Source organism: Protopterus annectens, chromosome 9.part0 (genome assembly GCF_019279795.1).
Source record: "Protopterus annectens isolate FY-2018-M chromosome 9.part0, PAN1.0, whole genome shotgun sequence".
Lineage (NCBI taxonomy): Eukaryota > Metazoa > Chordata > Ceratodontiformes > Protopteridae > Protopterus > Protopterus annectens.
The window spans coordinates 87,059,188-87,086,813 of record NC_056743.1 but is presented as its reverse complement, the minus strand read 5'-3'; the positions used below and the strand labels follow the sequence as shown (position 1 = coordinate 87,086,813).

At 41.6% G+C, this 27,626-nt stretch overlaps 1 protein-coding gene across 2 annotated transcripts in view; it reads left to right on the top strand.

Annotated features, from left to right (window-relative positions):
- LOC122811051 (proline-rich protein 12-like) overlaps positions 1-27,626 on the top strand; it is a 1,358,252-nt gene that overhangs the window by 359,761 nt on the left and 970,865 nt on the right. For both annotated transcript variants that reach the window (XM_044082594.1, XM_044082593.1), the window contains exon 3: positions 11,224-11,385. In XM_044082594.1, the coding sequence (XP_043938529.1) occupies positions 11,224-11,385 (162 nt within the window). The remainder of the gene's footprint in view (positions 1-11,223; positions 11,386-27,626) is intronic.

Below are 27,626 nucleotides of genomic sequence, written 5' to 3'. Positions count from 1 at the left end.
CTTTTACGTTTGCTATATCCCTTAGGTGTTCTAATATACGTTCCTTAAAACTTCTATTCGTCTTTCATATGTAGAATACATAGCAGTCTTTGCAAAAGCAAAAATAAACTAAGTGCTTTGTCCTGCAATCAGCATAGAAGTTCACCTCTATGCTAAAGTCTTGTTTTGGATGTCTAAAGACAGAATTAAGATAGATATGGTTACATGCCATGCAGTTCCTGCATGGAAAAGTCCCTTTCCTCTGGGAGGTGATCTTGTTCCTGCTGAAACTTGGTTTATAGCATAGTTGCCTTTTTAGTGACTTCTTATTCATAAAGGAATATTGTGGTCTACTATCTATCACACCATCTAGTTCATTTACAGATTTTAGTATACCTCAACTTTTCTCAAAGATTCTGCAGAAAATTCCTATATTGCTTGAATAGGTGATTGGAAACCTAATCTTGCGCTCCACATCATTCTGTTCAATACATATATTACTTCTGCTTTCAAAGAAAAAAGGCCTGCCTTTCAAATTACGTTCTGCATACATTTCATTGATATTAATATATATATATATATATATATATATATATACATATATATATATATATATATATATCTTTTTCACTGTAACCTCTTTCACTAAATTCTCTTTTCAGCATGGAAACTGCATTGTCTAAGCCCTCTTTGGTGTTGTGTAGGCGACTAATCCTGTATTTCCCACTACAAGTAAGGAAGCAACAGATCATACTGTGTACCTTGACTTTATAGAGAATTACAAAGACTTAGAAAATAAACTCTAAATTCAAGAGGTTGCAATGGCAAAGATTTCACCTCGAGGCATCATTGAAGTATAAAATTGTACCCAGGGGACACTGAGTATTGACCAACTTATGGTGATCTATACCCTGAACTACTACAAAAATGGCAACAACTCAATTTACAACTGAGCTATGACTATATGCGTCTGCTAATTGAGTTTTTCTTGCCACAAGAAAAGTCATTAACTGAAGAAATAGAGAGACTGCAACACACCATACATAATAGGTTTCCTTCTGAAATCATCGAGACTAAATTGGATGATTTGTGTGACAATATTCAAGGATATCAGAAAAGACTGCAAAACACTAAAACCAAAAAATTATAAAGGGATCTTAATGACTTCCAACGCAAGGAAGTCTTTGCTTGGCCGAAGCGTTTCACTTCTGAAAGCAAGAGAGAACAGTTCTGTATCTAAACCAACAGATTCAGCAAATAAAATAGATGCTATCTCTTTAACTGACAACGAAGAAGCTGAACGTGTTGATGCAATCGATTTAATGCCGCAACATACAGGAACCTTACGTACCTCATCCCGAGGCAAAGAATAAGGAACTAATGTGGATGTTCTTCATTCCACATTGCTGCAGTCCTAACTATTGGGTAGTCCGCTGTCCAGTCGGCCCGAATACCAAAGTATATGGCTGACGTTGGTCAGGGCGCATTAGACTGACGTCAGTACGTCAGGGTACTAATGCGCATGACCGACGTCATATCCTCAGTCTTTTTTGCCGCATGGTCCGATGCAGAAGCAATTTTGCGAGTGCAGGTTGGCGTTCTGAAAGTTTCTGAAGCCAGAGTTTCAGACCGAATCAAAGTTGGCTAAGTACCCCGTTGGGGAATATTTTGTTTTTTTTCTTGCCTCAGTATTTAACCGGATGTCAGAAAAAGTGAATAACTGTATTTCTTGTGGGAAACAGATACCTCATAGGGACTACCATACTTTGTGTATACCTTGTTTAGGGCCTGAGCACGACGTTGTTGGATGCCGCTCTTGTGCTAGATTTAACAAACGCACTATTAAGAGAAGGTTAGACTGTGCCAGGTTAGTGTTTGGGAAGCGTTGTAATTATAAAATGCCGTCGGATGCTAACCGACGCCGGCTTCGGCTAAAAAACGCAAGGACAAAACAGCAAAGCCTAGAGTGGAGGAACCGACAGTCCCAGACGTCGGTTCTTTAGCGGGCTCAGTGGAGCCGGAGGTTTTGCCAGGTGTTTCTTTGGAGTCTCAGGGAGAGACTTTACTGTTACAGGATGTATCCTCTCAGGAAGTAGGCCAGGCTGAGGGGGCTTCTCAGGTGGCTGTTCTTCCCTCTCTTCCTAAGGTGGTCAGAGCCTCCCCTTCTGTTTCCAAGGCTTCTCTGAGGGGCAGGCCGAGTTTTGCTTCAGTGGGGGTTTCTCCTAGTACTTCAGGGTCTTTGCCATTTTAAGCATATGTTTCTTAGGCAGAGGATTTGATTACTATGATAAGGGGTTCTATGCCCCCTCCTGATAAGAGGCCTAGGGTGGAATCTGAGTTTGAGAGTTTTGAGCAATGCTCGGAGGCTTCTGAGTCTTCGGCTGATGACTTGCAGGAGTACCCTCCTTATTCTGATTCTGATGTGGATGATTCTACTCCTTCAGCTTCCCCTCCTGAGGATTTTTCATTTTCAGAGACTCTGCATTCCATGAGGGAGCATTTTAAATGGGAAGGTCAAGATTTCTCTGATTCCAGGAAAAGGCTTAGGGAATTCTTGTTTTTACCCCAGCACAGGCCTTTAGCTATACCTCCTGTTTTGAATGTGGTGGAGGATGTTTTTGCAGAGGCTTCCCTGAATATTCTTTGCCTCCTGCCCCAGTTAAACCGGATAGGTATTATAGGGTGCCTGAAGCTCATAAGTATCTTTTTAAGAGTCCTAGGGCAGACCTGGAAACTGTCTCTCAGGGGCCTAAAGGTGTGAAGGCCTCAGTTGTTAAAAATCCTGTCCCTCCTGATAAAGAGGCAAGGGCTTTGGATAGATGGGGAAAGAAAGTGTATACTTCTTCCACTTTAGCCATGAGGGCGTTGAATTGTCAGTTTCACATGTTAAAATATCAGAATTATCTTCTTTCACAGTTGAAATCTAAGGTGGATGCTCTGGCGGAAGGTATTGAGTGTAAAGAGTTGCAGGATTTAGTTCATGTGTCTGAACAAGTGGGTAAACATTCCTTGCAATGTGGTTTTGATGCTGTGCAGGCCTCCTCCAGGGTGGCTGCCACTGGTTCTGTTCTTCGTAGGCACGCCTGGTTGAGAGATCAGAATTTAGCTGAGCATGTTAAGACAAGGATTTTGGATGCTCCTTTACAGTCTGATGTGTTGTTTGGTTCGCCTGTGGAAGCAGTTTTAAAGAAGATGGAGGACAAGGCTAAGTCTATGCAAACTGTTAAGGATTTTTTGCAGGTGCAGCCTCCGAAGTTTAGTAGAAATTGGCCTGCTAAGGGATGGACTTATCCTGCTTATGATTCCCAGTCTAGGGGTAGGTCTAGACGTGGTAGGGGCAGAGCTCAAGGTGCTTTTCGGCCTAGGACAGGGAATTCTCCTGCTCAGACTTCTGGTGAGGGCAGGGGTCAGTCCTTTCGTAAGCAGACCCAATGACCTGCCTTTTCAGCTGCCAGTACCTTCTCGCCTGGCGGCACCTCTAGGAGGAAGACTGTCTCTTTTCAAAGAAAATTGGGATTTAATTACCCAAGACAAATGGGTTCTGGATATCATTCACCACGGTTACAGGTTTTATTTCCATACCTTGCCTCCTTTCAAGGGCATGCCAGACATTCCTCCTCTACAAAGACAAGAGGCTCACAAGCAAATTTCTCACTTACTCCAAATAGGGGCCATTCAGCCGGTTCCTGTGCCAGAAAGGGGCCTAGGATTTTATTCTCGCCTGTTCCTAGTACCAAAGAAGGGGAACACGTGGAGACCAATTTTGGATTTATCTATCCTCAACACTTATCTGGACATTCCCAAGTTCAAAATGTTGACGTTACAACAGCTTTTACCTCTGCTGGGCAAGGATCACTGGATGGTAACTTTAGATCTCAAAGAAGCTTACCTTCATGTGCCTATAAGACTAAGTTGCAGAAAGTATCTGCGTTTTCGAGCTGGAAATTCTCATTATCAGTTCTCTGCATTGCCCTTTGGCTTATCTACTGCGCCCAGAGTATTCACAAAGGTTCTGGCTCCAGTGATAGCTTACTTCAGGCTAAAAGGAATTCAAATCTATCCTTACTTGGACGATTGCCTGATTCTGGCTCAAGAAAAGGAAGACCTTCTACAGCATTTGGAATATGTCATAGCAGTGCTAATATGCCTAGGGTATTCTGTGAACGAAATAAAGTCCAGTCTAGTACCCTCTCAAGACATGTGCTTTCTGGGTGTGAGACTGAATACAGCAGCCTAGATGGCCTTTTTAACCCCGGACAAACAAAAGAATCTTTCCAGTTACTTCCATCAACTATCTCTTCAGTCCGGGCTGACTGCAAGGACAGTCCTTCAAGCCTTAGGGTTCATGGCATCTTGTGTTCTGGTGCTTCCCAATGCCAAACTGCATATGAGGAAGCTACAATGGTATCTCAAAAATGTATGGACACAGCACTGCCAGGATTTGGACACTGTCATTCAAATAATACCTTGCATTCAAAAGGAATTTTTGTGGTGGGCTCAGGAATGTCACCTAAACAAGGGACTCTCTGTGACCCGCCAGAGGCGAGTCAAATTCTAACGACAGATGCCTCAGACATTGCTTGGGGAGCTCATCTAAATGGAAAGTGGATACAAGACAAGTGGCCTGCCAGACTACAGCATCTACATATCAACATGAAGGAGATGTTAGCAGTCCAGTTTGCATTAATGGCTTTCAAGGAGTTACTTCTTCCAGGGCAGGTGTTGATTCTAACAGACAACACAACTGTCATGTGGTACATCAACAAACAAGGGGGAACACATTCTTACCCATTGTGCAGGCAAGCAATGATTTTATGGGAGACTGCGCTCAGCTTGCAACTAACTCTTCAGGCAAGGTTTCTGCCGGAGCACAGAACTCCTTAGCAGATGTGTTAAGCAGACAAATCATGGATCCCCACGAGTGGAAACTGGATCTTCATGTATTTCAAAAGTTGACAGTGTCCTGGGGAACTCCAGACATAGATCTGTTCGCTTCTCCACTAAACCACCAGCTGCCAAAGTTTTGCACAAAGAGGTTTCATCACACAGCTTGGAAAGTGGATGCTCTTTCTTTCAGTTGGAAAAATCTTCATGTGTATGCATTTCCACCTCTGCCTCTTCTTCCAAAGGTGCTTCTAAAGATCAGACAAGACAAGCCAAGGATGATTTTAATAGCTCCAGATTGGCCTCGGCAGCATTGGTACCCATTACTGAGGAGTCTGGTAATGAAGCCTCCATGGCCTTTACCCTTGATTCCACATCTGTTGTCTCAGAAGGACGGTCGTCTGCTCAATGTCAAGCTTCACTCTCTTCATCTAACAGCCTGGCATATTCTGTTTTGAAAGACAGCAGGTCTCAACTTCCTCAACAAGTTTTAAATGTGATTATGGAAGCTAGAAGACCTAGTACAAGGAAAGTGTACGCAGAAAAATGGAAGAGATTTTTATGTTGGTCTGCAGCAAAGAATTTGGTGATTTCGGAGCCTAATTTGAGTGTGGCTCTTCAATACCTTACTGAGTTATTGGACAAAGGTTTGTCTTTCTCTTCCATTAAGATTCATGCTGCAGCAATTTCAGCTTACTATGATTGCGACCCACCATTGTTTTCACATCCTTTGTTCAAGCAATTTCTTAGAGGGGCAAAGAATATAAGACCCCCACATAGAGCTCCTACTCCTGCTTGGGATCTCAATTTTGTGTTGGAGAAACTTACTCTACAACCTTTTGAGCCTGCAGCTACTGCTGAACTGAAATACTTGTCATGGAAGACTGCTTTTTTGTTGGCCATTACTTCTGCAAGAAGGGTTTCTGAGTTACAGGCCCTTATGGCGGTTGAGCCTTTTTGATTTTCATAAGGATAGGGTATCATTACGCACTAATCCTTCCTTTATGCCTAAAGTGGTTTCTAGTGTGGCTTTAAACCAAACTATTCATTTGCCTACATTTTATGCAGATCCCCAAAATAAAGGGGAAAAGATTTTGCACACTTTAGATGTACACAGGCAATTGCGTTATTATTTGAGCAGGACTAAGGATTTTAGGCAGTCTCAGCAGTTGTTTGTTTCTTTTGCTTTGAGTTCTCAGGGCAAGCCTGTGTCAAAACAAACTATTTCTAGGTGGATTGGGTTTTGCATTGCATTTTGTTATTCCCATCATGGCAAGGAGATTCCAGCTGGGATTAGGCCTCATTCCACTAGGGCTACTGCCACTTCAACAGCTTTTTAAGGGGTGGCAACTAAGGATATTTTGGAGGCAGCTACTTGGAGTTCAGTGCATACTTTCTCTAAGCATTACCACCTTCCTCTCTACTCTAAGTCTAGGGCTGGTTTTGCCACAGCTATTTTGCAAGGCATGTTATCAGCTCCTGCTTCCTTATGATTTGCCAGCCTCCCTTACCTCTGCTTTGGGATTCTACCCAATAGTTAGGACTGCAGCAATGTGGAATGAAGAACATAGTACAGTTTTGTACCTACCATAAATGTAGATGTTCGAGGATCCACATTGCTGCAGTCCAATTTACCCTCCCTCCTTCCCCTCTGTGTTTAGGGGTGGTTGTGACGGTGAGGTTATATTCTGCTAATTTTGTATATTTTGTATATATATATATATTTTGGTGCAGATATGTTGGGAGTTTTTGGTTTTTGGCCTTATCTTTTCAGGGTCTTCTGACATCTGGGGCAAGAAAAGACTGAGGATATGACGTCGGTCATGCGCATTAGTACCCTGACGTACTGACGTCAGTCTAATGCGCCCTGACCAACGTCAGCCATATACTTTGGTATTCGGGCCGACTGGACAGCGGACTACCCAATAGTTAGGACTGCAGCAATGTGGATCCTCGAACATCTACATTTATGGTAGGTACAAAACTGTACTTTATTTCAGTGGTAGCTGATAATAATGATAACAACAAGAAGAGGACTGGAGAAGCGCCAGTACCTTTTTTAGAACCGAAAGAAACAACACAGAGCTCGATTCTACGTTTCGTTTTCAACAAAGCTTTGCCAATACGAGGGAGATCTCTGAGCTGAGGTCGTAAGGGCAGGATTCAGTGGACCAAAGAACAAGGAAAAGAAACCGGTCCAAGCAAGATGGTGACCCGCAGCAAGAATGCGAAGGACCTGATAATTAATTTATCTAATTTTAGACTAACTGAGGCATAAATATCTCTGCTAAACAAGAGATTTATCTTTCGTCCCAGCACAGAGAACTACTATGACAGGCATGCTAAAAGAACTAAGACTGTTTGCATGTACTCTAACCTTGAAAACTGTTTTTGGGAGCAATGCAGTAAATTCAATTGATTGTTTTAAAAAAAACAAGCAAGTATATGCCTAAATCACATCCTGTCATTGAAACCTTTGTAACAGTCTGTGAGAAAGAAATAAGGGAAGAATTCTTAAAAATAGTTCTGTCTTCTATCACAATTTAGATAAAGCTGAAGTAGAAGCTTTGACACAACTAAAAATGCTATCCAGTGTGGAGATTAGACAGCAGATAAGGGGGGAAGCATTGTTGTTATGGACAGGATGTTCTGTATAGAACAAATGACAATACATATTAATGACACTATATAACTTATCTACCTATTCATGGTGTTAAAGTTAAGGGCATCATTGATGGTCTCAGTATTGTTTTTTGATTTACTTATTACACAACAGATTACTGAGGAGCTCTTTGAATACTTTCAAGTGGAAAACCCCATAGTACCCATTATATATGGGTTACCAAAAGTTCATAAGAAGATGACCTATCCACCCATGAGACCCATAGTCTCTAGTAGAGGGTGGGTGACGGAAGTGATTTCGATCTATGTTGAGAAATGCTTACACCCTGTTCTTGAAACATGTGATGCTATTCTTAGCGATACCAAAATGTTTTTAGAATCTTTGTAGAAGATAATGGCAGAGATCAACAGGGAATTCTTATTTGTTACCATGGACATTACATCGTTATTTACGGTGATACCAGTGACTGGGGTATTGAGAGGGTACGTGAAGTACTTAATACCAAACAGATACACATTCAGAAAAGTTGATTTGATCTGTAATTTACTTGATATCATCTTTGATAACAATGTTTTTGCGTTTAGTGACCATTATTATCTGCAGAAAGTTGGCGTGGCCATGGGCACGGCATGTGCCAATAGCTACGCCAACCTAGCACTTGTTTCATGGGAAACCACTTACTTGTTACAAGGGAATGATTTTTTAAACTATGTTTTATGGTATGTACGTTTTGTCGATGATGTCTTCCTTTTGTGGGGGGGGCACACCTAATAGATTGGAACAATTCATCGATTATCTACATACAACCACTGAATTCCTTAGATTTACATTTCAGTATTCGAAAGATGCAATTGACTTTTATAGTTGTTAGATTACATAGTTTCATAGTATAGTACTAGGCTATCTGCCCTGGGGCATTTGTAAGCCTTGCCATAGTGATGTGGCATTTGCCACCCCATGAAATGGTACAACAATGTACAGAATAAATTGAGAATACTGTGTCTAGTAGTGACACAATGAAGGTCCCCTTATGTAATAGAATTAGTTTACTGTGCCCCTGTCTAGCAGTGACACAGATGTGACCCCTGGGGTAAACTTACAATGTCCCATCCACTCATCAAGATTTCTCTTGGAGAGTCAGTGAGGGGCTCTGCCTAATACAAACTGGGATCTTGTTCCAAAGCATGGGAAGCCTCTGGGTTATGAATCTATCCCTCCAGCATGTCCTATTCATACTTGTGCCGAGGTTTAAGTCTTTAGCTCTCGTGGTCCTGATGGACTTGGATTTTTTGAGGTGGAGCATGTCCATTAGATCCTGATTGGACATGGCCTTGTACGTCAGGCAGAGATCACCTCTGAGCAGGCGGTATGATAGAACCTCACATGGATATAATTACCAGTCTTTTTAGGAAACCAAGTAGGAAGAATAATGTGCTGCTCAAAACTAGCATGCATCCAAGGCATGTCAATAAAAATGTCATTAAGGGACAATTTATGAGAATTAGTCACCTACATAACACCATAGAGGGCTTAGACAATGCAGTCTCCATGTTGAAAAGAGAATTTAGTGAAAGAGGTTACAGTGAAAAAGATACAGATACTAATATCAATGAAATGTATGCAGAACGTAACTTGAAAGGCAGACCTTTTTTCTCTGAAAGCAGAAGTAATTTACGTATTGAACAGAACGATGTGGAGCGCAAGATTAGGTTTCCAATCACCTATTCAAGCAATATAGGAATTTTCTGCAGAATCTTTGCGAAAAGTTGGGGTATACTAAAATCTGTAAATGAACTAGATGGTGTAATAGATAGTAGACCACAATATTCCTTTATGAATAAGAAGTCATTAAAAAGGCAACTATGCTATAAACCAAGTTTCAGCAGGAACAAGATCAGCTCCCAGAGGAAAGGGACTTTTCCATGCAGGAACTGCATGGCATGTAACCATATCTATCCTAATTCTGTCTTTAGACATCCAACACAAGACTTTAACATAAAGGTGAGCTTCTATGCTGATTGCAGGACACAGCACTTAGTTTATTTTTGCTTTTGCAAAGACTGCCATGTATTCTACATATGAAAGATGAATAGACGTTTTAAGGAACATATATTAGAACACCTAAGGGATATAGTAAACGTAAAAGAGACCAATGCCCTGGCAGGACATGTGAAGAAGTAGGTACACAACATACCTTTAGTTTTATGGCATTAGAAGTTTTAGAAGAAAATGTTAGGGGTGGTGACATGAAGAACAGAGTGGAGATAGCTGAACAGAAATGGATTTTACTATTACAAGCTGAAAAACCACCTGGGTTAAACAGTGCAGTGTCACTTAAACCTTTTCTGAAGGCTAGACCACTTAAACAATGAATTTATTTATTATTATTTTTAGGAGTAGAGACGTATGTGTTCATGGAATCATATGTACTCATTATTAAATTATATTTTAATTGTTTTTATCAAATGTTTTTTCATAAAGCATTCTCTTCAGTGTGTTACTTTAAAAGTTAATCGGACTATTTTTATTGTTGCTTGTGATTGGTCTCAATTAGGTTCAAGTATGGTGACCTCACCTGTTTCGTAACGGATGCTGAAGGAGCGATCAGTGTGAGATCGTGAAAGCACTTACTTTCTACCTTGTTTCATTAAATTTGGAGTTCTATTTTCGTTCCTCAGCTGTGGTCATTTTGTTTCTGTTCTGCTATTAGTTGCTCTGAGGTGAATACTGAGTGTTAATCCAGCTCTAGGATATTTTTCACTCTTTGTCTGTATTAGTTGTGTACATTTTTAGTTTAGCAGTTACTCAGCAAAAATGTTTGCACCTGACTAGCAGTTACTCAGCAAAAATATACTTAAGGGGAGGGTGCTAAAGAAGTATTTAAGGACAGTATTGGGGGTTTGCTTATACTAGGGCTGTTCATTTTGTGGAAACAAGTTTTGTAAGGGATGGGGTGTTGATAGCAGTACAGAAATATTGAATAGTTTTAGTTGGTGAAAGATTTTATTAATAGACAGTGATGTCTAAGAAGGGTGGTGGATCTACTTGCCTATTTTTTGAGGACCTGGCTAAGTGTTAAATGATGAATGAAACAATCTGTAGTAGGCTGTGTGGTATTAAGGTGTTAAAGGGTGTTTAAATTTGTTGGATTATTAGGGAAAACTCCATTCTAGGCTGAAATTGTCTTACATTAAGGCTTTGAGATTCTGATGTTTAAAGTAGATGGAGGCATTTAATTTGTTTCTTAATTCTTGATGGTCTTGGATTGAACAAAGGGAGTAAAAAACATTTTGTACTGAGAAAATATTGCAAGTTTGGTAGAGTTGTCGTCGTGGCTTTTCACAGTTTGTATGTGTTTTTTTTTTTTAAATATTTGCTGAAGGCAAGCATATTGTTTTTTTCAGTTGTCCACCTCCTCCGCTGCCTGGTTGCTTCCCAGACCTCCCCTACATTCCCACTAGATTCATGTATCTGTAATTCCAGTGCATGACCTATGGAGCGATTCTGTTACAGTTACGTAAACTTGCATGTCCAGTTATAAGTATGGGCATTGGTAGACATATGTAGGTAAAAAAGAGAGAGATTGTTACATGTGTTGTAATGTGGCTCAGTTTAGAGGATACATTTTATACATTACTGTACTTCATATTGAATTAACTAACCTTGTTTTCAAAAGAAGCCATATTGTACATGGAAGCGTTTCTGTGTTTTGAATGCCTTTCTTTCCCTTCTTTTAGGGTTGTCTGGTCTGTTTGAAACAGGACTTCATCATGCCAGCAGTGCTACACCAGATGCCTCTGTCATGAATCTCATCTCTGCTTTGGAGTCCCGTGCTCCTCAGCCTGGCCCTTCAGCCTCTTCTCTCCTCTCCCAGTTTCGTACTCCTTCATGGCAGACAGGTAATAGTTTTAATAACATAATTAACAGTTGTCATGTTCCTGCAGTGGCACAGTCATAGTAAAAGTCCAGGTGTCTTTTCTGACAGAGGGGAAAAAACGCTGAAAACAAAAGCTTAACTTCGAAGGAGGTAACTGAAGCAGCATGAACGTTCTTGCTTTGTGACCATTGGTGACCGGGGAGCAGGGAAAGTACTTACTTTTTATGACTGCCATTTCACATCAAAATATGGTGCTTATGAGTGTTGATTCCCCATTACAGATGATGGATTCTACTTAAGTGTAACTACCTTCTGATTCCATGATGTTGAATGTGCTTTCATCATGTTAAATGTGCCATTTAACTTTTCTGTCTCTTGTATAGAATTTGTTTATTCTTATGTAAAATTTTCTTGAATTATTTTGTCAGTACTAAAAGCACTTCCAGTTCAACTTTACTGTATTTCTACTAGTAAGTATGTTTGACTGTAGTTTAACATACCTTCCTCATTCCCACCTGGCTAACCATGTTGTTCTGCTGGAACAGCACAAATTACTCACTGTAAACTACACTGTAGCAGTGAGTGGTTGTCATACTAGCAAAGATGACCACTATGGGAGCTGATGTCTGTTTTTTTTTTTCTTTACCTACAACCAGTACTGGCAGGTGTAGAATGTATACATGCAGATATTACAGCTTTGTATTCACAGCTTCCTCCATTTTGTTTATGTAAAGTACCTGTGTTGGCAGCATTGGTAGAGTTTTTTTTAATCCAATCTCTAAAGCCTTGGTTAGAACCAAGTTGGAGCTTGTAACCAGGAGGGGTGAAAATACAGTCTTCAATGCTCAGTCTACCCTAGATAACGCTGCCCATCTCTATTGTGTGAAGGCAGTTTTAGTAACTTTCTTTCAAGTGGATTTATTTTAAAATGTAATGCATATCTTTTTCTTTCCATGTTTTCTTAATGTTGACTTTCATTGAATTATTTAGACTTTCAGATCTTTAGTTTCACTTGGTAGTTGTCTGAATTTTAACTGAGATCATAGTAGATTCATGTTAAATTTTGTTGCTCTTCTTCTGCCCTTTTTTAATTATTTGATTACGGGAGAACATTGGTAAGATGTTTGTCCTGTTTGTCTCCTTGACTTTACGTAATTTACAAATAAATGCATAGTTGTTAAAACTCCTTTGAGATCTGTATTTTTATTTTTTCTCCACAAAAATGTATTCTGACACTATAAATTTAGGAAAGTGGTCTCTGTTCATTTTAGAATTTGTCTTTGGAGAAGATTCAGCATGTCTTTCAGCAGGATGTTTAAAGTTATTTCCTTTGTTGAAACATACTGCAGTCCATGTATTTTCACTTTTAATAGTATTTAAAGAACTCTTGCAATCGAATAACTGCCTCGAGTCATGATTTATTACAGAATCTTCCAACCGGCGTCTGCATTCTTTTTTCAGTTGACTGTAGAGATTTGTGTTCTAAACTAAGCTTACCAGCGTATTTGTTTTATGCATATGAAGTTTGTTATGCACTTTTCAACTGTCCATATTTTTGCAGAATGCTCACATTTTTGCTTCCTATTTTTGGCCTGTTCCTCAAAACATTTGAGGCTTTCTGGAAAAAGAGGAGTAAAGTCGCTAAGTAATGGCAGAAGTTGGAGTTTCTGACATCATACCCTTCGGAAAATGCATGGTAGTGCGAAAGCTATTATCCTTTCAGCTTTCTAAGATTATAAAAACAATATTTAAAAATTGTCCGTATTTTTGGATCTTTGTACCCCATTATATTTGGCTTTGTCAAGATTTAATGCACTAGGAGATTGTGGTATGGATTGTTGTATACCTACTTTTTATTGGGTTGTGTGTTTGCCCAGGTTTATCTGTGTAAATTTTACTGATTAAACTTTTAGCATTTATGTATTTAATTTGGTACACATGCCTGCCTCCTGATGTCTATTCCCTAGTTTTTTTGTTCTATATTTTTTGTGCCCGTGCCTGCTGACTGTCAAGCTTCTCTCCAGTTTCACATGCCCATTCATTCCACAGTCCACTGAAAATGTTTGCCCCATGTTGGGGTGAAAGCTGTCCAGATGGCGGGCATCATTCAGTTACCCGTAAGGGTACTTTGTGTCGTTGCTTGCAAACTAACTTTGAGAACATTTAATTCTGTCCTAATCCTACTGCTGGTTATGGGATGGGGAGCATGCTTCCCATGTCACCATGGAGGCCAACAGCATTTTCTTTTTTTCCATTCCATATAGGTTCATAGGTTCATACTAGGCTATCTGCCCTGAGGCAATTATAAGCCTAGCCCGATTCTGTATGGCTTACGCCACCCCTTGATTTGAGTATACTGTGCCCTTTTTAAGGTTTAGTTTACTGTGCCTCTGTCTAATAGTGACACGGGAGTAATCCCTGGGACAAACCTACGATCCCCCATCCACCTATCGAGATTCTTCTTGAAGAGATTCAGTGAGGTGCTCTGCCTCACATGAACTGGAATTCTATTCCAGAGCGAAGGGAGCCTCTGGGTTATGAACCTGTCCCTCCAGCAAGTTCTATTTATTTCTGTGCTGAGGTTCAAGTCCCTCGAGCATGTGGCTCTAAGGGATTTAGATTTACTGAGGTGGAGCATGTCCATTAATTCTGGATTTGACATAGCTTTGTATGTCAGGCATAGATCGCCTCGAAGTAGGCGGTATGCAACTGAGTAGAGCTGGAGTTTTTTTAACCGAGCAGCATATGGCATCTGTTTGAGACCCTTGATCCTCTTGGTGAGATACTTTTGGGGTCTTTCTAATTGCTGCAGGTGTTGGGTAAGGTACATCCCAAAAGGGGCATTGTATTCTATGATGGGCCTGATGAGGGTTGAATAAAGGGGCACGATTACCTCTCTTGATCTAGATGTGAAACCCTTCGTGATGAGGTGGGCTATGGAGAAGGTCTTTCTAACCACTTTGGCAATGTGGTTTTCAAAGGAGAGATTGTTGTCAACTTGGGTCCCCAGGTCCCTAATAACTTTCTCTGTACTTAATGGGTTTCCGCCTATGTGGTAATTTGTGGGCACATTGTTTTTGCCAAAGGGTATGACTATACATTTTTTGGCATTTAGCTTTAAACCATAGCGCTGGCACCAGTTATCTGTCTCTGTGAGACCTTTTTGAAGGATGTTTGTGTCAGCTGGAGAGTTGATTATGGCACCCAGTTTGCAGTCGTCTGCGAACTTGGTGAGCCATAGTCCTCCCACGTTTGCCTGTACCTCGGAAAAGTATATACCGAACAAGAGTGGTCCCAGGACAGAACCCTGTGGGACGCCACTTGTGACTGGTTTCGAGTCTGACATGGCTCCAGCAACTCTCACTCTGTGGGTTCTGTCTTTGAGCCAGTTTGCGACCCATCTTGTGACATAGGGGTTTATATTTAAGCCGGATAGCTCATCTATGATGCTCGAGTGTGGTATTGTGTCCAATGCCTTTGCAAGGTCCAGATAGGCTGTGTGGACTACCTTCTCTTCATCTATGGCTTTGGTGACTGTTTTGAAGAAGTCAACCAGGTTCAAAAGGCAGGATCTGCCCTTGACAAAGCCGAACTGGGTAGGATCTAGTGTCTGTAGGTCCCCAATGTCTTTGTTTATGAGCTCCATGATGATCCTCTCCATAGCCTTGCAGACTAAGCTAGTCAGGCTTATGGGGCGATAGTTTCCAGGGTCCGTAGAGGCTCCACCTTTGTGGAGTGGGACCACTGTTGCTGTACGCCATTCTGTGGGCACATATCCTGTAGTGTGGCTGAGATTGTATAGCTGTTTTATTTGAGGGATTAGTTCCTCTTGGAGTTCATGTAGGACGCAACCTGGGGCGCCATCTGGTCCCATGGAAGCAGTGTTTTTTGCTTTGGAGAGGGCAGCCTTCACCTGAGCATCAGAGATGTTTGGGAGGCAGCCCTCTGCTGGGATAGATACCTGCTCTTTTGGGGGGAGGGGGTGGAGAAGTTTGCACTGAACCTGTCTGCCAGGATATTGACTATGTCTGTGGGTTCAGTGTATTTTTTGTCGTTTAGAATCAACTCAGAACAAGTCTGGGAGTTGCATCCCAGGTTTCTAACATAACTGAAAAAAGCCTTATGATTGTCTTTGGTGTCCTGTGCAATTTTTCTCTCGAAGCTGGCCTTGGAGGATTTTATGAGGGATCGTAATACTGATCAGAGATGCCTTCCCTATTAGGGATTTTGCTCTATCATGTAGTAGCTTCCTCCTCCTGTTGTACAGTTTATTTATGCAGGGGTCCACCAGACTGGACGCCTGCCTTTGGATGATTGGGTCTTGGTTTTGTTTGGGATAGCATGATCCATGCATTCCTGGAGATGTCCGTAGAATGCGTTTATATAGGATTCTGCAGTTTGGGCCGTAGTTTCCACTGGCCCTGGGGCCTTGAAGGATTCCACTTCAGTTTTGAGAAGTGAGAAGTTCGCTTTTGAGAAGTTTTTCACTGTGGTTTTCTGGGGTGGGGTCGGGATGTGGACATCCAGTGAAATTGATTTATGGTCTGATCTTACCAATGAGGGATATACCTCTGGTGTGGAGCATAGAGTCCCCATGTTGGTAATGATCAGGTCTAGTATGTTGTCCCCTCTTGTGGGAGTGGTGACTAGTTATTCCATAGCATTTGAGTTTATAATTTCCAGGAACCTTTGGGCTAAGGTGCTGGGGCTTGAGTAGTGCTCCCAGTCAATGTTTGGGTAGTTGGTCACCCAATATAATGGTGTTCGGAGAGATCTTCATGTTCTCCAATGTTTTCAGGAAAGCCGAGTGGGATTCCTGACTTTGAGAGGGTGGTCTGTAGGATGCTATAAACTGAAAAGCAGTCTTGCCCACTGTTAGTTGCACATGGATGGTCTCCGATACTTCGTGCAACCACTAACCTGGAGGTGTGGATATCCTTGATAAATATGGAAACTCCCCCTCCTTTTGTGGTTCGGTCCGGGTTTTGGGGCCGAAAAGCATGATATGAGGTATAGCCTGGTAGTGCTGGGGTGCTCTCTGGAGCCTTGAACCAGGTTTCTGTCACTGCACAGATATCGTTCTCCATACTGAGGAGAGCTTTGAGTGCGTGCATCTTGAGGTTAAGACTTCTGGCATTTAGCAGCATTACCCTTAATTTCTTGTTCCTTGTGCTGTCTATGGGGGTGGGTTTGACTTTTGAGCCTTGCCTAAAAAAGACACTATGGGGGTGGCAAGAGCCTTTGCCAATATCCAAAAAGCCTAGTGGTGTGCCAGGTGCAAGCCGTCCCTAGCAAAGCAACGTGGCTTGTCGAGCATGTCATCCCAGGCTGACAGACACTGGATCCCCTTTGAATGACACCAAAATTTTAGCCAATTGTTAAAATCGATCATTTTGTCTTTGTACTGTGGCATCATTCTAGGTGAGGGTAAGATGCTGCTCAAGGTCAGGGTCATACCAGCCTGGGCTACATGATCAGAGAGCTCCTCTGTCTCTTTTCATGTAGTCCAGGGAGGTACGTCTCAGGTCATTCACACCAGCATGTACAATGACTGAGTCATATTTGTATTTGCTTTGGAGTGACCTGAGTGCTTGCGTTATGTGGCAGATCCTAGCACCCGACAGGCAGCTCACCGTGACCTTCTCTTTATTCAGCCTGGTGAGCGGGACGTCAGTGTGTCTGCTTGTTATGAAGGCTACGACCAAGCAGTGGTGTAGTGATCCAGAATTCTGCCCCCCAAGATATACATTTGCATTACCCCTCTTCCCACGGAATGCAGTTTGCTTCCTGGAGGACCAGACTCTAATTTGGCAGGGCTCCCTGATTCTGGAGTCCAGAAGTGCCTAGGAAATACCCTAACAGCCCTAGGAAATACCTTAACTGCAGCTTTTTTGGGCTTCCACACAAGTAATTTAGATTGGTTCATTTCTTTGGCTAGCACAATGCAAGACAAACTAATCTCAATGCTTGCTTTTGAGTTGATGTTGTTTTGGCAAGACTTCTTTAGTGACTGATGAGAAGATGATACAGACTAATCTTAGTGCTTGCTTTTGAGATGATCTTTTGATCAGGCTTATGGCAACCCTGGAAGGCTGTATGGTACCTCATTGGTCTCTTCTCGGCATTCTCATTTCTCAAAATGATCTCTCGTAGGATGAGAAGGGCACACAAGCATCAGATAGATGTTCTTTGTGTTTCACTGTTGCAGTCATCACCTTTGGGTTATACCTGCCGTGGTAGCCCTCGGCCGTCCCGAATACCAGAGTCCATGTTTTTCTGCGTCTGCTGCCGTTGCCTATAGTCTGACGTCAGTGCTATAAAGCAAGGCAGAAGACAGTGCACAAAAACAAACTAAAACTCTTAAAAAACAAAGATGTCAAGAAAGTCACAGGCAAACTCCAACCGATGTGTTAGATGCTTTTAATCGGTGCACACTTTCGTTTGGCTCCCTGGCTAGGCTTCCTCAGACTGTAAAAAAAGTTTCATCTAAAAACATTCCAATAAAATATAGCATAGCAAAATCACATGCTTCAACACCACCAATGGTAGTGCACAGCCCTCACATTAATCAACACAATAATTGTTAGCACCTGTCTGCCCTTTGCAAGCATCCATTACATGCCTAAGAACAAACAGTGGGTGGATAAATCTAACCTCACATTCACATATTTTAAAAACCCTGCTAGATTAGGCATTTAAAAATGTGAGATAAATCTGGCAACAGTAAATCAAGTGTGGATGGAATCACTACTTAAAATAAATCCTATAAGAGTTAACATATCAAGCAGAGGGAGACAAATCCTTTACATAGGTATTTTAAGGATGCATCAGTCACAGAAAGGGAAAATGTCACCTTCTTGTTGAAATGTTATAAACACAAACTATCGCATTGGTATAACATTCTGCACATTCTTACCATTTAGTCTTACTGCCAACGGCCCCATTTAAGGTGGATGGCGTATATGGACCTTCATAGTGGCTCTCTTTTTATATATAAATAGCTATTTTTCAGCCAGTTTACACATTTCCAAAGATAACTGGAGTCAGTGCAGTATATGTATACAACCCCTCCTTCACAAAGTTGATGTGATGGCAGGCCTGTCTTCTCAGAGCTCCTCCCTTAAGAACTCTCTCATAATCAAGTGGGCGTGTTGTGTTGTCTTAAGACTTATCAGTCAACAGCAACAAAAAAACCTACATCGCACCGCAAGAAAATTCTCATCCATTAGAGCAATGAGCGGAAATAACAGATACATCAATTTAAAAGCTACAGCTATCATAAGTAAATGAATACACTTACTCAAAGCAGTGCTCTTAGTATTGGTGCTATAATTAGAGAAACCAACTAGGCTAAATAAAGTCAATCAAGAATTTGAAGTAAGATAGAATGACATAAAACATAACCAGAGGGTTCCCCTTAAATCAAAGGGGTAATGGCTTATCTTATATGACTTTAGAGTATAGTAGGCACAAAACAGTGCTAGCTAAACTACAAGCTCGCACATTACAACTATAACATAGAGCTAACCTATATGTCCAAATGATGGTACATGGGTATCAAACAACCATATCCAAACATTGAGTCTACTACAAATTTGCTAAATCAAAAGTAACATGCATAAACATTTTATAGAACTAACTTACGTAACTATATTATGATATATCATATGCTATGAGTTTAATGAGCTCATATAAGGGTGCTCGTAAGATAAAAGTAACATGCATAAACATTTAACAAAGCTAACTTAGATGACTATATTATAATATATCATATGCTATGAGTTAAATGAACTCGATAGGAATGTTCTTAAGGGACTACCCTAATGTTCACCTTAATTTATACATTACACAAAATGCATTATCTTCCCAAGTTTTTCAACTTTAGGACACATTTAATCGAACAAGAATAATTCAAGCCTGGGTATTTATAGGCATCGAGCCTGATTTGCCAAAGCAATTCTAGTTCTTCTGAATTTAAACTCACAGGACCACCTCTTGTATTGTGTGTGACACAATTGATTGCTGAATATTTAAATGAATGGCCTGTGAAACATGAAACATGTTTTGCTAAGGCATTCTCCATCCTACCCTTGCTCGTTGCATTTTGGTGCTCATAGATGCGTTCGTGGACCTTCTGGTCCATTTTGCATATATAATAGGCAGGGCATTGTTGACATTTAGCAAGATATGACCTCCTTTTAGTTAGTTAAATGTGTGCCCAATTCTGTATTTCATACCATTGATGTGGAACAAATTAATAACTCCTATGTGCCTACAAAAATTGCATGCCTCACATCTAAACAATGCCGGTCAACTTAGGTTTACTTATTTTTCCTTCCAATACGTTCTTCAAGTAAGGACCCCTTCTTGAATATAACTTTCGGTGGACCTCCTATTTTACTCGCCAAATCTACATTGCTATTAATTAGGTCCCAATTTATATTTAAGGTATCCCTAACTATCTCACTATTCATATTAAAGGTAGTAATCAGGCACAAGGTAAAGTTGACTACCCTGTTAGAGGTAGATTCTCCTATGATGGTTCTCTGTTCAGTTTCTCTAGTGGGGCTACTCCCATTACTGTTGCTCAATATAGGGGCATACATTCCACTATTCCTCTTAAGTCTAACTTCCAAGGTCAAAGATTCAATCAATTTTTCTGGGTAGCCCCTACTAAGAAACATCCTTTTCAATATCAGGCATTCATTGATGTAATTTTCATCCAGGGTAACTATCTTCGCCGCCCTTACCAACTGTCCTTTAACTACAGAATGTTTCTGGTGATAGAGGTGGCTACTGGAGAAGTGTAGGAAAGAGTTTGAATAAGTAGATTTTCTATACACTCTTGCTGCAAGGCCGTGGTTGCGGACATCCTTCCTTAAAATGATGTCCAAATAACTAATCTCATCTTTACTAAAGCTGAATGTAAATTTCAGAAAATTTGTGGTGTTATTGAGATAGTCATCCGGGGTCTTAGCTTTATCCGTATCTCCCTTATGATGAAGTTAACATCAAGGAAGCGTGTGTAGAAAATTTCATCACTAATTCGCTTGACTTTAAAAATGAACTCATATTCCCACTGGGCCATGACTAAATTGGCCACACTTGCCCCACAAGATGATCCCATAGCCACCCCTATCTTTTGCTGATAGTTTTCCCTCTCGAATAGGAAGAAATTATTGGATAAAAGTAAGTCCAATAATTCGAGCACTAAGTCTGTTTCCATTTTAGCAGCAGCCCTCCTGGTCAAGAAGGATCCTATCCACTCTAACCGTACTTCATGGGGAATTGAGGTATACAAGTCTTTCACATCTATTATAAGGAACACATGGTCATCATCAGACTTTAATTGATCTATTTTCTGCAAAAAAGACAGTGAGTCCTTAGAAATAGGCGCAAGGATAAGTGATCTAATTCCTTGCAATCCACCAAGGGCCTCATTTGGGGGGGTCAATCATAACTTTGTGGATTTTGGGGATCCCAAACAAAACTGGAGTTAGGGGAAATGGCATACTCAAATAATTATATATGTTCATATCAATTCTTCCATCAATAAAGAATTCCTCTATTTGGCTGCTAATTCTTTGTTGGGCCACATTGAATTAATTTAAGGGAAACCCTTTGGTATGCTTCTGTAGCCAAGATCTTATGCATCCGGGCTACATAATCCTAATTATCCATTAAGACAAGACCCCCATCTTTATCAGGCTTACTGACTCTCTCATCTGCTGTTAGGAGAGTCAAAGATTCCCACTCTTGTTTAGAGACTTTGTAATTTGTACTAAGTGGGGTAAGATGTCTCACATTTGTTCTACCATATATTGATTGGAGTTCAGCTCACACATCCTTTCAAATACTTGTAATGTTGGATTAGTCGGGGGGGGGGGGGTTTGAACGTGCTGGCTGTACGTAAGGGGTTATTCATCTCGGTTACACCATCCCCCGACAGAACCTTCAAGTTCAATTTCCTAATCAAACATTTAAAGTTGATAATTGTCCTTGATAGGTCCATATGAAAACTAGGGACGAATGTATACCCCTTCGCCAGCAATTCTACCAAGTCCGATGATACAGATAGTGATGAAAAATTATACATTTTAAAGTCACCTGAGGGTGTTGGTGACTACTTTGAGTCCAACATTAAAGCTGGTTGCTATCTCTTCTGTTTGTAGGACCTCTGTTTGTTCCTCCTGGGTTGTGGCTTGTTTTGTTGTTTGGGAACGGCACCCAGCTGGTGTGGGTCCTGAAAATTTGGTGATTTAGCTGTTGACATTCCTGGTTCTTAATTCTGTCACTCCTCCTCTCATCACTAGTCCCAGGGATGTCCTCTGGTTTGATGATTAAGTCATCATCTAGAATTACATTCGATTCATTGTTGTCTCTCGTATTAAGTTGGTGGTTATGGTTTACCCAGCCTTGTGACGATGGTAGTTGTGGCTAGGCACTTCCACTATCAAAAGCCAGTCTATCGTGCTTTAGTTTCTTCACTTTAGTGGCCTTTAATTTAGTTAGTAGTTGATAACCCAAATAACAAAAATTACCACAAAAATTACTGATGCAGAGAACTTTTCATAATTACATACCGGATCGGTCGAGGCCCGGGTTAACAACGACCGCCACCAGTACTGTTAGCCAACAGGGTGCTGGCAGAAATTGGGCTACTGTTGGCCGAAGAATAAGAGGGGGAAGGCATGCCCGAAGGCAGGAAGATAGGAGGAAGGTTAGGAGTGTAGTACTGAGGGTAGGAACTTTGATTGTTGGCAGTATGACTGGTGTAGGGAGAGAGCTAGCTGATATGATGGAGAGAAGGAAGGTTGATATATTGTGCGTGCAAGAGACCAGATGGAAGGGAAGTAAGGCTAAGTGTATAGGAGGCAGGTTCAAATTGTTCTATCATGGTGTGGATGGCAGAAGTAATGGGGTAGGGGTTATCCTAATGGAACAGTATGCCAAGAGTGTTTTGGAGGTGAAGAGAGTGTCTGATAGAGTGATGTTTATGAAGCTTGAAATTGGTGGTGTAATGATGAATGTTGTTAGTGCATATGCTCCACAAGTTAGGTGTGCGATGGATGAGAAAGAAAAATTTTGGAGCGAGTTGGATGAAGTGGTGGTGAGTGTACCCAAGGGTGAGAGACTAGTGATTGGAGCGGACTTCAATGGGCATGTTAGTGAAGTGAACAGAGGGGATGAGGAAGTGATGGGTAGGTATGGTGTTAAGGAGAGGAATGCAGAAGGTCAGATGATTGTGGATTTTGCGAAAAGGATGGACATGGCTGTGGTGAATACGTATTTTAAGAAGAGGGAGGAGCATAGGGTGACGTACAAGAGTGGAGGAAGATGAACACAGGTGGATTATATCCTATGTAGGAGGGCCAGTCTGAAGGAGATTCGAGACTGTAAAGTGGTGACTGGGGAAAGTGTAGTTAAGCAGCATAGAATGGTGGTCTGCAGGATGATGTTGGTGATCAAGAAGCGGAGGAGGAGTGTGAAAGCAGTGCCAAGGATTAAATGGTGGAAGTTAAAAAAAGGATGATTGTGAGGTGGAGTTCAGGGAAGAGTTAAGACGGGCACTGGGAGGCAATGAAGAGTTACCGAATAGCTGGGTAACTACAGCAGAGCTAGTAGGGGAGACTGCTAGGAAGGTGCTTGGTGTGCCATCTGGACAGAGGAAGGAGGACAAGGAGAGATGGTGGTGGAATGAGAAAGTACAGGAGAGTATACAGAGGAAGAGGCTGGCGAAGAAGTGGGATTGTCAAAGAGATGAAGAAAGTAGACATGAGTATAAGGAGATGAGGCACATGGCAAAGAGAGAGGTGGCGATGGCTAAGGATAAGGCATATATAGAGAGTTGTATGAGAGATTGGACACTAAAGAGGGAGAAAAGGACCTGTACCGATTGGTAGACAGAGGGAGAGAGCTGGGGAAGATGTGCAGCAGGTAAGGATGATAAAGGACAGTGAGGGAAACGTACTCACAAGTGAGGAGAGTGTGTTGAGTAGATGGAAAGAGTACTTTGAAGGGCTGATGAATGAAGAGAATGAGAGCGAGAGAAGGTTGGATGATGTGCGGATAGTGAATCATGATGTGCAGTGGATTAGCAAGGAGGAGGTAAGGATAGCTATGAAGAGGATGAAGAATGGAATGGCTGTTGGCCCAGATAACATACCAGTTGGAAGCATGGAGGTGCTTAGGAGAAATGGCAGTGGAATTTTTAACCAGATTGTTTAATGAAATTTTGTAAAGTCAGAGGATGCCTGAGGAATGGAGAAAGTGTTTTGGTACCTATCTTTAAGAATAAGGGTGATGTGCAGAGCTGCAGTAACTACAGAGGGATAAAATTGATCAGTCACAGCTTGAAGTTATGGGAAAGAGTAGTGGAAGCTAGGTTAAGAGGAGAGGTGATGATTAGTGATCAGCAGTATGGTTTTATGCCAGGAAAGAGCACTATAGATGCAATATTTGCTCTGAGAGTGTTGGAGAAATGCAGAGGAGGACAGAAGGAGTTGCATTGTGTCTTTGTGGACTTAGAGAAAGCATACGACAGGGTGCCTAGAGAGGAGTTGTGGTATTGTATGAGTAAGTCGGGAGTGGCAGAGGAGTATGTAAGAGTGGTACAGGATATGTGCAAGGGTAGTGTGACATTGGTGAGGACTGCAGTGGGAGTGACAGATACGTTTAAGGTGGAGGTGGGTTTACATCAAGGATCAGCTCTGAGCCCTTTCTTATTTGCAGTGGTGATGGACAGGTTGACAGATGAGATTAGACAGGAGGCCCCGTGGACTATGATGTTTGCAGATGACATTGTGATATGTAGTGAGAGTAGGGACCAGGTTGAGGAGACCCTGGAGAGGTGGAGATGTGCTTTAGAGAGAAGAGGAATGAAGGTCAGCAGGGCTAAAACAGAATATATGTGTGTAAATGAGAGGGGAGGGTAGAGGAATGGTGAGGATGCAGGGAGTAGAGTTGGTAAAGGTGGATGAGTTTAAGTACTTGAGATCAACAGTTCAGATTAATGGTGAGTGTGGAAGAGAGGTGAAGAAGAGAGTACAGGCAGGATGGAATGGGTGGAGAAGAGTGTCAGGAGTGATTTGTGACAGACTGGTACCAATAAGAGTGAAAGGGAAGGTCTACAAGAGGGTAGTGAGACCAGCTATGTTATATGGGTTGGAGACTGTAGCATTGTCGAAAAGGCAGGAGTCAGAGCTGGATGTGGCAGAGTTAAAGATGTTAAGATTTGCACTGGGTGTGACTAGGGATGGACAGGATTAGGAATCAGTATATTAGTGGGTCAGCTCAGGTTGGACAGTTTGGAGACTAAGCAAGAGGCGCGAGATTGCGTTGGTTTGGACACATGCTGAGGAGGGATGCTGGGTATATTGGGAAAAGGATGCTAAGGATGGAGCTGCCAGGTAAGAGGAAAAGAGGAAGGCCTAAGATGAGGTTTATGGATGCGGTGAGAGAGGACATGCAGGCGGTTGGTGTGAAAGAGCATGATGCAGAGGACAGGAAGAAATGGAAACAGATGATCCGCTGTGGCGACCCCTAACGGGAACAGCCGAAAGAAGATGATGACCACAAAAGAGAACTCAATTCTGAGCAAAAGCCAAAGGAAATAAAATGTCATGAAAATATTAAATGATAGTTGCTCAGAACGGGCGTCAAGCATGCATGAACAGTATAGAAGAGGTGTCTATTCAGTCCAAAGTAATAAAGTATACAACTTGTTGTTCAAGTAGTGAATAACTCGTCTTTTCAGACCAAATTCTCCAATTGCTTAAAAAATGAAAAATTAGCCTTTCTTCTATAATAAGTGAGGATTTATTTGAGCAAACAGGTAAGCGCTTTCGCTAAAATAGCTTTATCAAACCATTAAAATCAACACAGATAAAGCACGCCTTATATATGGTCAAGGCATCTTTAAAAATGACATCATAATCATTGGCATAATAAATTACAATGAAACAATAAAAATAAAAGGGCAATGATTCATATATAACAATTCATAATTAGGTAGTAGTTGATCAATACTACTAAAAATTCTGGTAAAGTCATATTTGTACCTAGAGAAGGCCAGATCTAATTTTATTTCATTATCTAATAATCCAACTTCTTTGGACAGTTCCTCCACCCATATAGTAAAATATGTGAATGTAAGGTTAGATTATATCCGCCCACTGTTTGTTCTTAGGCATGTAATGGATGCTTGTAAAGGCCGGATAGGTGCTAACAGTTATTGTGTTGATTAATGTGAGGGCTGTGCACTACCATTGGTGGTGTTGAAGCATGTGATTTTGCTATGCTATATTTTATTGGAATGTTTTTAGATGAAACTTATTTACAGTCTGAGGAAGTTTGGCCAGGGAGCCAAACGAAAGTGTGCATGGATTAAAAGCAACTAACACATCGGTTGGAGTTTGCCTGTGACTTTCTTGACAAGTTTGTTTTCTGTAAAGCAAGGCAGCTGACGTCATTACTCCGGTCTTTCTTGCCGTGGAGCCCGTAGCAGAAGCAGTTCGCATGGGTGCTGGCCGGTTGCTACCAGAAGTTGAATTTCAGCCAAAAACATCTAAAGCTAAGTACCCCATTGGGGATCCTTTTCTTGCACTAATCGATGTCCGAAAAAGTTAATTGTCTTTCCTGTGGAAAGCAGATCCCACACTGAGACTTCCATTTGTACTGCATCACTTGTTTAGGCCCAGACCACAACGTCCCCGGTTGCCAGTTCTGTGCCCTCTTTAATGTGAGAACCATTCGTCGTACAGCTTTTTTTAGACCATTATTTTCGTGTTCCGTCTTTGCATTCTGATATGGCATCTATCAGCCAGCAATCTGTGGGCATTCCGAAAAAACGTAGAGATAAAGATAGAGACAGACCACACAAGGCTAAGCCTTCCGACAATGCTACAGCTAAGCAGGTTGTCATTTCTCCGGAATTCAGTGAGGTGCTTTCACAGCCCCTGATGCCCGATTTGATATCTATGCAGGCCTCTACCAAGACCCTTTTGGAGTCCGGTATGCCGCATAAATCTTCGTCTTCCGAGCCTTTGGCTATCTCTGCCTCAGTTGGGTCTGGAGCCATGATGCAGGCACCGGCTTCCAAGGAGGCTTTTCGCACTACCGAATCTAGACAAAAAAAATGATATATTCGCATCCGAATACCGTTTCTCTCAGACTGGATTCTGTTAGGCCTAGAAGTCAGGCCGCTCCTAGGAAATCTGCTTCTAGCCACCATCTTGCTACTGCTCCACCACCTCAAGCATAAATGCTTAAAATGGCAGAGGATCTCATCTCCCTTATCCGGGGTAGTCAGGCCACAATTTCTAAAAGGAAAAGGCAACCTTCTCCAGAAATTATGACAGAACAGGATACTAAGGAATCTGACTATTTAGTTTTTGGGGAGGAACAGCATCCCTTAACTGCTTATGAGGATTCAGATGCAGAGGAATCCATCCCTTCTGCATCCCCTCCAGAGAACCTTTCCTTTGGGGAAACCCGTCACTCCCTCAAGGGACATTTCCATTGGGAATCTCAGGACTTCCTACAGTCTAAGAAAAACTTAGTGTGTGTTTGGACCTGCCCCAGCACAGACACCTGTCCATCCCTCCTATTTTAGAAGTGGTGGATGACGATTTACATGAATTCAGCTTAGCCCCTGACACCCTCCCTCCTGCTCCCAGTAAACCTGACAGATACTACAGAGTACCGGATTCTCACAGATACCTGTACAGAAATCCTGCTGCAGACCCCAGAGATCATTACATAGGGACCTAAAGGAGCTAAGACTAGTTATGCCAAGAATCCTCTTCCTTCTGACAAGAACTCCAGAGCTCTGGACAGATGAGGTAAAAAAGTATACATCTCTGCAACCTTAGACATCAGAACACTCAGGTGTCAGTTCCATATGTTAAAATATCAACAACACACTTTGGAACTATTAAAACAAAAGATTGCTACCTTTCCTGACTGTGCCAATTCAAAAACGTTAGCAGATTTACTGCACTTTGCTTGTCAAGTGGCCAAACACTCATTACAATGTGGATATGACACCCTAGAAGCCTCTAGCAGGGCAGCAGTGACAGGATCTGGTGTTAGAAGACATGCATGGCTGAAGGAACAACCTTTCCGTGATCATGTCAAATCTAAACTTATTGATGCACCCCTAGATAAGGAGCACTTGTTTGGGGAAGAAGCAGAAGTGCTTAAAAAGATGAAGACAAAGCAAAATTTATGCAAACAGTAAAATATTTATTTCAGGTTCAACCT